General features: G+C 40.8%; 1 protein-coding gene across 1 annotated transcript; it reads left to right on the forward strand.

The window, feature by feature from the left end:
• Positions 1-2,491: 2,491 nt before the first annotated feature.
• Positions 2,492-6,730, forward strand: tpi1b (triosephosphate isomerase 1b). The gene is made up of 7 exons (XM_070911448.1): positions 2,492-2,690; positions 4,886-5,009; positions 5,118-5,202; positions 5,361-5,493; positions 5,660-5,745; positions 5,827-5,914; positions 6,034-6,730. Exons 1-7 carry the CDS (start codon positions 2,582-2,584, stop codon positions 6,150-6,152), a joined length of 744 nt encoding a protein of 247 aa, XP_070767549.1. The 5' UTR covers positions 2,492-2,581; the 3' UTR covers positions 6,153-6,730.
• Positions 6,731-11,179: the final 4,449 nt, after the last annotated feature.

Genomic DNA, 11,179 nt, shown 5'->3' on the forward strand with positions numbered 1-11,179 from the left:
TGCTCCTAACAAGTTAACCTGGCAGTACTAGTACACTAAATACATACCTTATTGCTATGGTGTCGTGTTGTATTTACTTAGCAAAATGGACACAACATCAACAACAATAAAGGTGAAGTGTTTATTTATGACAAACATCACCTCAAACCTTTCAAAATTCAACTTTATCTGTGTAAAAAGACGAAAGTATTACAGCAGTGCATGTCGGGTATGTGAAACCTGGTGGGATATCCTCCAATCAGAAAGCTCCATACTAGACCAGGAAGCACAAAAGGGGGTGGGACTTTTGTCACGTCAGCCAATCAAAATGGCGAATCGTCATCAGCCACCGATCACGGTAGTACTGCTAATCGATCTTAGTGATCCTCTGATAAACTTAATATTGCAGTTTTTGTGGTTGGCATTGCAATTAATGAAATCAATGTGAGTTGACAAGACATAAGGTTTACATTACAGATATTACAGCTAAAATTGTACTCATGTCAAATATTACTGTGGCTGTGATTAGTACACTTTATGTGGACACTTTATTTTGGTCACTGCACTGTTTGTATTTATCTTATCTTATTCTTTTACCTTTATATTTTTACATGCTTGTTGTCTGTCAGATTATATGTTATATGTTAAAAAAATGTAGCACCATCAGACCACGGCAAATTCCTTGTAATGTATGTTACTTGGCAATAAATAGTTTCTGATTCTGATTCTGATAGTAGTATTGTATTAATAAATTCCCCTTGTGATCATTCATAAATTTGTTGCACAACAGGGTTTTTTCAGCTGCATTAACATAATAAATCATATGAGAAATATTGCTCAAATCCGTATATTTGATAAAATAAAATAAAACTCTTGTTATCTTAATTCTCTTTTCTACCAAATTATGGCAAAAGAGAAGTAAAAGACAGCAAGAATGTTAATTCAATATGAGCAACAAATCCATCACTTTTAAATACAGATGTAAGAAAATTGTTATAATAAAGACACTCTGTTTGGGTTGTTTATGCCATTTACATTACAGGTCTTATGTCTACATCACACACTCCTGTTGAAAATGTGAAATTGAGATTTCAGTCATAGCACTTATTACAATATATAAAATGAAGGCATTCACAATTGTTATGCCTTGGATCTTCATATTTGACTGTTAAGAAAGTACTTAAAGAGTGTAGCTAGATTATAACTGGGAAAAATTTTCACTCAAAGTTAAAAAGGACTGAAGCTAGACAGATCATGACGTCACTGGAGTTTGTCCTTTTGTCCTTTCACTAATCCTACACAAACTTCACCAACAAGCACAAACACACTACTATAGGTTTATCTTTGAATGTTTGAAATGATAGAAATATACTTGCTATGTTGCTGCCTTCAGGTGCTGTTAAAAATAAATTATGCAAAATCAACATAGGCACAAGATAGTGATAGGCTACGTAAGTGGTAAATAATTGACTGGAGAAGTAGGACTTTTGGCGGTTAGCAAAGACGTTGCCATGATGTGACCTTTAATAAGCAGCAGGCAGAGGCCATGTCAGCAACTGATCATGAAATCAAAACTTTTCAACATGTGTTATAATTTTGCCTGTTAACTGGTATGTATAAAAACTTTTTGAATTAGAATGGATGCTCATGGAGTTAAAATGTGCAGAACTAAGCAAGGACCCAGGCCCAGAAATGCATTAGGCCTATATAGGCTAGGGTGTCCGAAACATGTTATTGACTATTGTTTTGTGCTATTGTCGTTGTTTACCACACTTAGTAATAGTTGCATAGTTTTACCAGGATAAGATGAGTAGAGGAAAGTAACGAGTACATTTACTCAAGTACTGTAATTAAGAACAATTTATAGGTACCATTTTCTGCTACTTTATCCTTCCACTCCGCTACATTTCAGAGGCATATATTGTGCGTTTTACTCCACTATATGTATTTGATAACGTTAGCTTTTATTTGTCACTTTGCAGATTCAGATGAATGAAATTCACAAGCTAGCCAGCAGTGCATAAAGTAATTAAATTAGCCCCACCTTTGTAAGCTGCAACATTAATATGATGTACACATTAATGCCTTAATAATTATAATTCAATAATATACATTATTCTGAAATGAGCCGTTCTGCACGATGAGTACTTTTACTTTTGGTATTTTCAGTAAAGTTTTATACTAATAGAAAAGAAGAATAGAAAAGAAGAATAGAATAGAATAGAATGCAGGATTTTACTTCTAAGAGAGTGTTTCAGTGGTACTTACTTGAATAGAAGATCTGTGTACTTCTTTCACCACTGACCCATAGTACGTTTTAGTCTCAGGGGCTCTCTTTTAACGGGTTAAGCCACACACAGTACTTGAACGCAGCATGACATTTTGCTCTTCCCCTTCCTCAAATGGGGAGACGCGTTTACGGGCGTGCCGCCATAAACCAATGGAGCAGAGAGAGAGGAGGGGTTAGATTTTCCATGTTCATAAATAGTCTGAGCTGCTGTCTGACGTCCGCTCTCTGTCCCCAGACGAAGTGCACCTTGGTGGTCTGTCGGTACCGTTTTAATTCTTAGCTAACACCCCGCAAAAAAAACAACCCGCAATCATGAGCAGGAAATTCTTCGTTGGTGGAAACTGGAAGATGAACGGCGACAAGAAGAGCCTCGGGGAGCTCATCCAGACCATGAACGAAGCCAAGGTGGACCCCAATGTCGGTATGTGGATTTTGACAGCCGTTAAGCCAAACCTCCATTGGAACATTTACAATTTTAGCCACATGTTTTCTGATAATCATGGTCCCATTGTTAGTCACTTTGACGACTTATCCGCGTTTTGTTTCCTCTTTTTCAAATCACAACCGAATTTCCCATTCAGTCAAAATGGCTCGGTCATTCAATAAATCAACGACACCATTAGCATCACAGACTTTCATCTCCTTAATTTTATGCACTAATGAAGTTACATTCAGTGTGAGTTCTGTCTTTTCCCGATGTTTAACCGAGCTAAAAGTCAACCTCAGACGGACAGAAATGTATGAATACAGATGACGGGTTTTCAGCATTGTCGGTGGTGGTGGGGGGTGTGCGTTTACAGTGGCACGTAGTCCAGCAGCCAGCTCTGCCTCTGCTGTGCGAGTGCAGGGTGCATTCAAGTGAGGCTGCTCGTTAAGAATGTCGTTCCTCTTTCATCTGCACACTGATTAAACAGTAGCCTTTTGTGACCTTCCCCTACAAGTTATTTTTCGTTTAACTTGTTGAGGCACACAGCCGAGCAACGAAACTTCACGGAAGTATTAAACAACTCTTTAGGCCACAGAAAACACTGATACGTGTGTTTTTCCAGTTGTTGTTATCTCGTCTACGACTTTTCCAGCATGGCGTGAATGCAGCAGTCGACATTTGCCCTGTTGCTGTCTGCTTCCTGCAGACTGGAGACAAACTACACAGCTGCTGTTTTATTAAGACATTACTCATTTTTTTCATCCAGTGCATGATACTTCTACTTCAACTACTTTGATAATTAACACAAGCAGGGACGCGCTGAATGTGTCTGGGCCCGTTTCCGCTGTCATCGGGCCAGTTTTGCTCCTCCTGCAAGTTAGTGTTATGCAACTGTAATGTTGTGTATACCAGTCACAGGCCCGATCTGCTCAGGAGCAAACTATCACTCTGTACAGTCTACCACAGACTATCCTTGGACCTTGCTCCATTAATGAACCCCCCCCCCCCCCCCCCTTACAGCGCCAGAGTGAAACTCAAGCAGACTTTTCCCATTGACCTCTCCTCAGAGCTGTAAAGTCAAAGTTCAGCTGTTTCCTCCCCAGACTGATTTCCTTTACATGTTGGATATTTAAACTCTGGTTCTTTTATTTGACCCTCATGACTTTTCTCTGACCTCTGCAGAATGCTGCCATATAGGCGACCTTTAGGTGACTGAACTCAGACCTTTCATGCAGAGAGTCTTGACTGTGGCCGTGGACAAAATGACCTTTACCAAACCAATAATAACAGGAGGCGTTTAATATAGACTCTGGTAACCCCAAGATATAGTTACATTTTGAATGTCAGTGTCTTGACTGTACTGTACTCTGCTTGACCCATACAGACTGTACTGCTGTTGCACATGAGGGCAAACATTTCACAAAGTTGCACCATTTATAGTGAGTTTCATAATGAAATGTGTCATTTGAGTTGTAGTACACAAATATAATGATGTATTTGGTTGGAAGTACAAATCTGGTGCTTGTGTTTTGATTTTAGTGCTGCTGCTGCAACAAGCTTCTACTTATGTGAAGAAGCCTTTAACAGCCTTTAACCATTTAAGGCCTTTCAATCAATTTGAGAAAGATGGCAGTTTCCAGTCCTGTGTCTTGAATTTTGGTGTTGGTTGACCGTTTTGTTTACATTTGGATTATGGATTGCCTTTGCGACAGCCTGTTTAACCACAAGTTAAACAGCCTGTTTAACCACAAGTTAAGTTACAAGTTAAAGTTAAGTCCTTTTTAACTGACTGTCCCGTGTTGAAGCCCACATTTTGGCACAGTGTTAAAGTGTCTTGAAATATCATTCAAGGAAATGCATGAAATATAATATATAAGAATATTGTGTCATAGACTAGATACTGTCTGTCTGTTTCTTGTCATAAAGGCTACATTACTGTTAAGTGATATAATTATTTGAAATAAAGACTGTTTAGCCATCACACCCACATTATTAATGACCACTGTTTCTCTGAATCCTTTTTTCTGTACGTTTAATATCTTCTCACGTACCAAAAGCACATTTCAAACTACTATCAGATCACTGGCATCAAGGATGTTGGTCTTGATATTTGGTTTTATGAATATCTCTCAGTCCTAATACATTGACTACACAAAAATCTAACCTAAGCGCTTCTTTTCTGTTAATAGAGGTGGTGTGCGGTGCCCCAGCAATCTATCTGGACTTTGCCAGGTCCAAACTGGACGCCAAGTTCGGTGTGGCTGCTCAGAACTGCTACAAAGTTCCCAAGGGTGCCTTCACTGGGGAGATCAGGTACGTCACGTGTCCATCAGTGGAAAATAACAAGGGTTTGATAATAAGCAGGTAGGAGAAGATTTGATGTTTATTTGTGTTTATTGTTTGAGTATTATCTGTCTTCAGCCCTGCGATGATCAAGGACTGTGGCGTGAACTGGGTGATCCTGGGACACTCTGAGAGGCGCCACGTCTTCGGAGAGAGCAACGAGGTAATTCTGGATGATTTTATCAGCTTTATCGTTGTCTGTAATGACGCTGAGTGCTAAATGGTAAGAGTTGCATCCTATTTACATGAGTAGGAAACACAAAAACACATCCTTCCTCCTGTGCACACTTTGTGATTAGATGCTTGTGTGTGTTATGTCAGCTCATTGGTCAGAAGACAGCCCACGCTCTGGAGAGTGGTCTTGGTGTGATCGCCTGCATTGGCGAGAAGCTGGACGAGAGAGAGGGCGGCATCACCGAGAAGGTCGTCTTTGCTCAGACCAAGGTCATCGCAGGTACGTGACTCCAGACAATACTGCTGTAGAGTTTTATATGCACAGGAGAGAGTGTCTAAATGTTGTAACATGCATTTCAGGGACCGCTTGTACAAGCTAGAGTGTGGTGGAAATCAGAAAACTTGCGAAATACAAATTGAAGCCTTATCACTCGTCTCTTTCACAGACAATGTAAAGGACTGGAGCAAGGTCGTGCTCGCTTACGAGCCTGTGTGGGCCATTGGCACCGGCAAGACTGCTTCCCCACAGCAGGTAAATATAAGTAACCACTGAAAATGATTGCTGCAATGTCTTCCCACAACCCATCATAATGTTTCCTGTGTGATATCTCAGGCTCAGGAAGTTCACGAGAAACTGAGGCAGTGGCTGAAGACCAACGTGTCTGAGGCTGTCGCCAACTCTGTGAGGATCATCTATGGAGGTCAGTCGAAGCGACGAGATGCAGCATTTGTCTTTGTTATTGAATAGCTGCTAGAAAAATCCTCATCCTGTTTTTGCTTTCACAATCAATCAGTCTCTTCTCATAATTCTTCTTCTCAGGTTCTGTGACCGGTGGTACCTGCAAAGAACTCGGCTCCCAGAAGGACGTTGACGGCTTCCTCGTGGGCGGAGCCTCCCTCAAGCCAGAGTTTGTCGAAATCATCAACGCCAAGGCATAAAAACTCTGGCAGCTGCAGTGAGACCATGTCCAGATCAGAGGCCAGCTCCATTCAGACGATCCAGTTCCATCATCCCTCACTCTCAGCACTTAGTCCTCTTCCCCTTTTTATTCAAAGTATCTGTGTAATGACGTCATTCCCTCCTTTTCCTTTATTTTTATTTTTGATATATTTTGTCATGAAGAAAAGGGACAGGTTGACACATGCACTGTACTGCACTGAAAAGAGTTAAGTCCGCTGAGAAAAGCCTGTGTGCATACTAACTTCCAAACCAAGTGCTCAAGCTGTAAATACTGACAACTACACCTTGAGGTGGACGGCCACCTTTTTTTTGTAAACAGTGTCACAGCTCTTGTCAATCAGATTTATTTTGTCTTTTTAATAACTGTGTCTCTTTTGTGTAATTAGGATGTTCTGTGGCTTTTACCTCCCTGTAGACGTGCATGTTCCGCTCTCTCATTGGCTGTTGTGCCAAGAGGGAAGTGTCCATTACATGTTAATCATATTGTGTCATGGCCGATGGGTATGAAGGGTGGGAAGGCTGTAAGGAAACATTATAATAAACAGTTTTGAGACTGTTTCAGTGTGCTGTGTCTTGTTTTGCTTTTGCTTTGATGAAATCTATGACTTTCTAAAGAAACTTGACTTCCATATTCATTATGTTTTATAGGGATACTTACGTGTGTGTGTGTGTGTGTGTGTGTATAAACATTCTAACAGGCTTCATAACCTGCTCCTCAGACTGCTTGGTGTTCATATACAGATGATAGTAATCCCAGTGGTATTCTCAGGACGGCAGGGAGAGAGTATCTCATTACAGAAGTGAACTCCTGTTAAGACAATGCCATGTAGAGAAGCATTTGACTGCTATTTTTATCCCGGCGCTGAACTAAAACAGACACAGCAGTGAGAGATTCATGTATTGGGAAAATTGTAGCTTTGCCAATTACAAACTTGCATACAGCAACTAATGTTTATTAGACCCAAAGCACACTGAGCGTCTTGTGTCTGTTGCAACAAGGCTTTGTTCCCATTTCAGGTCTCTTATTAGGTCTAAACACAGTGGGAAGAGTGATCTCAGATGCTGGCCAACACTTTGTACTTATTACTCTCTGATGCACACAACACTTTCATCGTACTGGACTCGCTGCACAAGCCAGGAAGAAAAGACCTAACTCTCTGAAGTTCACTCTTAAATATCTGAGAAGACAAGGGCAAGGGTTTTTTTTTGGTTTGACATTTTCCTTAATTTGACAGTGAGAGTAGAGATGCAGAGAGGCAATTCTGGGAAAGACAGAGGGTTATGACATGCAGACAACAAGGACCCTAACCCTAACCCAGGGACATTGCAGTTATATGCATCTTAACCACTAGGCCAGATGCCCCCAAGAGTGTGTTTTAATTGGTTAACGAATAGCCTTATTGCAGTAAGTACATAAACAATCCAAGTATCATGAATTAGCTATGTGACCAGATGAAATCCAAATGGATGTGAGGTGGTTTGGATTTGGTTCCTGAACCAGGTTGGTTCAGCTCAAGCTGAGGTCAAAAGGTAATTTTTGATTTCCTTCACAATCTGCACGTCTGACTTCAGCAAACACTTGCTTTTAACCAAATATTTGCCTGTCCCAGTCTCTTTGTCCTCTTTACATCATTGCTGTGTTGAAACAGCCACATGACTGAACCACAATGCTGTAAGTTTATGGAGGAGGAGGACAAAATAATACGAATACTTGAAGCGAATTTCATTAAGAATACACACAATGTGAGCATAATTTCAGCTGAAATATCAAAAGTGTTAAAACTAGATTTTGACACAGTGGCCTCGAGATTGGATAAAAATGCAGGAGCCACCCTTGGGCCAGGGACCCTGCGAGTCCCCTTTGCCCGGGTGGTAATCCAGCATGATTTAGCTTTGTGAGCTGGGATCTCACTGGGAGGTTGTTGTATCAGAGCTTATATTTCGAGCTAAGACTGGTTGCCACGTATCATAAAATAAATTGTAATTTCTCTTTAAAGTAACAACAAACTTTTATAAGTTTAATAAGGTTATATTTTTTTTCTGAGACAACAAATATTATGTTAATGTATCACTGCATTATATTATAAGGTGTTCCTTTTGTTTTGCCCCCCTCCCTCTGCAGCCGGGACACCGCAGGAGCAGAGGGGTCTTACCTTTGCACCCCCGTTCCGACAGGGGGCGGTAGTGCCTCACATTGAATACTCAGCGTGGCTCAGTCTCATGTCCGTGTTTACAAGCGAAGCGTGACGTCCCCGGACTCGGAAGAATACGTCTCCTAGCGCAACTAAAAGCTATTAATTTTCTTTAGGGACGCCCAACATGCAGTCACTGAAAGCTTTTCTCAGCGAGAGACTGACAGCGGCGGCGGAGGAGATATTTGGAGCTGTTCAAAAGACAATAGCCGAGTACAAAGAGGAGATTTCTCGCTCAAAAGATTTAGAAATCAGTCGCCTCAGGATGCAGCTGAAGCTTCTCAAGTCAGGTTGGTTTCAATGGAATCCGCTTGTAACCAAATCCCATGCAGCTTTGCATGATTTTTTAGTTAAACTGCATGATTACTATTGTCATCCTTTGTCTTTTACCTAGAGCCAAGGTTGGATAGATGCCTTGGAGCCCAGCTGCAGCAGCACACCCATCACCACCATCCTCCTCCTCCTCCTCTTCCTCCTCCTCCATCTCAGCAGCAGCACCATCAGTCAGTCCCTGCAGTGGAGGCTCCTGAGTCCCAGCACTGTGAAGAGGATGGGGGCGGCAGCATGGAGCAGGAGCACCCAGAGCCCTCACAGGTCAAGAAGGAGCAGCAGAGGAGCCACAGCGATTTCTGGATGGCTCACGACGCGGAGCAGCTTGAAAGCCTCGAATCAGACATCAAAGACTTCATCTCATCTCCCTCCAGTCTGAGAGGCAGCCTGCAGGACCCCACCTTACCCTTCCACCCCAACAACTACAACAGCGGCGAGGAGAGCAAAGAAAAGCCCTACTGTTGCTCTGTTTGTGAAAAGCGTTTCAGTAACTGCTCCCACCTCGCAGCTCACATCAGGACGCACACAGGAGAAAGGCCATACAGATGTGAAATATGCAGAAAGACTTTTATCACAACGAGCGCTCTGAACAGACACCAGACGATCCACACAGAAGGGAAACACTTTGTCTGCAATTATTGTGGTAAATCCTTCAAATGGATGGAGTCTCTTGGCAGACACATGAGGAGTGTGCATAAGAGAGAGAATGTGCCTGTATGACTGTCACACTAAAGTACAGTAGATTCATGTTGTTACTGTATGTTCGTCGTCTATTATTTAAGTATAAAACACGAACAAAGAATGTAATGTCTGTTTAGTCGTGTTGGTAGCTGTGCACGGACCTCATTAAGCCTTGTGTACATAAACACTAGCTGCAGTAAATGATGTGCAAATGAATTGTCAAAACACATTCACAGACCTTTTATAAATAAATGATGGTAAATGTATTCTTGCAGAATAAAATGTTAAGACTCTAAATACGTTGCTTGGTTTAATGTATTCTGCTGCAGGAACATGAGGAAAGGGAAGTGGCACAGCGCTCCAGTAGGTGGCAGTAACAGCATTTCATTCACAATTTCCCATCAATCTACAGTATTTGGCAACATTCACACTCTGGTGTCTAATATACTGAGTATGTACTGCTTTTCTGGGAATGGACAGTACTCTCAGTCAGTCAGTAGCCTTCTTACGGTCAAAATATTCAGAACATGAGGGTAGTAGCCCCTTATTCCAGGGGCGGAAAGTAACGAAGTACTGTACTTAAGTAGGTACTTCTTTTTTACTTGAGTATTTCCATTTTCTGCTACTTTATATTTCTACTCCACCACATTTCAGAGGCAAATATTGCACTACATTTATTTTACAATTATAATCTAATAATATGATATGTATTATTCTGAAATGATCAGAATACTTTTACTTTTGATGTAAATTGAATGTTGATATTTATGTAATAGAGTATTTCTACACTGTGGTATTATTACTTGGTAAAAGATTAGAGTACTTCTTCCACCACGGCTCATTTCCTCTTAAGTAGCATTTTGTTTGGTAAAATGATCTTATTCCACATCGTCTGATGGTATCATATATAGTTTCTGTGTCAGCTGGTTCCAACTCTTCATTGAAGCTATAGGACGTTTTCGATGTGAAATATTCAAACCAAAGACGACAATGGAAATATTCTGGATGTCTTGTGCATCATTTTATGTCGGCATAAATGGTATCTTTTGAAACTTTGGGATTTCCACTAGAATCCAAAATAAAGTTCTGTGGCTTTGAACCATATTTAGCGGCACAGCGTGAGATTGTAACGACTGATCCACTTGCAAGTCAGTTGCATTTAAGAGTTTAAACCTCATGGAGATATTTTTAAAAATGAATAAATTGGCTAAAAGTAACAAAAAGATAACAGCAAATTGTCACATACAATTCTACTCAAAGGGGCCTAAAGAGAATCTATGACCACATTTTACATTCTTTCCTATTTATATTTGACAAATCACTGTTAAAACATTTATAGGCCTTTTTCATAGCAAACATTTTAACTTGTCATAGTAGGAAAAGCAAAGTAGGCCATGAAAATGTGACAGTGATGCTCAGTAGCAGAATAACATTTCTAGTTTGTGTTAACCTTTTTTTGAGCCAGTGGACCTTTAAACTTACACCTTTCAAATGTGTTGATGGTACTTCATGGTGAAAGGCTATTTCACTATCAGGAGTGGGAGTGATGAGCTTATGAGTTTAGGCAGTGAGTAAAACAGGTGGTTGAAGGAGCAAGGATCCAAAAAGCACAGTAGTATTAATTAGTATGAATTAATTTTAACTTGGCAGCTTAATGGGAGGTGGGTTGGTAGCACACTGTTTGTCCTGGCTGATGGTGCATGTAGTAACGTCCAAACTCACTGGCAGGTTTGGCAGATACGCTTATGGCTGTGAATAGATTTTGTTTTCTCTCCTAAAAGTTGTGGTTCTTGACTGTAGTT

This window comes from Enoplosus armatus, chromosome 9 (genome assembly GCF_043641665.1).
Source record: "Enoplosus armatus isolate fEnoArm2 chromosome 9, fEnoArm2.hap1, whole genome shotgun sequence".
Classification (NCBI taxonomy): Eukaryota; Metazoa; Chordata; class Actinopteri; order Centrarchiformes; family Enoplosidae; genus Enoplosus; species Enoplosus armatus.

Bases quoted from the DNA above. Each gene is read 5' to 3' on its own strand.
- tpi1b (XM_070911448.1), top strand. From the start codon at position 2,582: ATGAGCAGGAAATTCTTCGTTGGTGGAAACTGGAAGATGAACGGCGAC. The intron at 5,203-5,360 runs GTAATTCTGGAT...GTGTTATGTCAG, and splicing joins TCTTCGGAGAGAGCAACGAG to CTCATTGGTCAGAAGACAGC. The intron at 5,746-5,826 runs GTAAATATAAGT...GTGATATCTCAG, and splicing joins AGACTGCTTCCCCACAGCAG to GCTCAGGAAGTTCACGAGAA.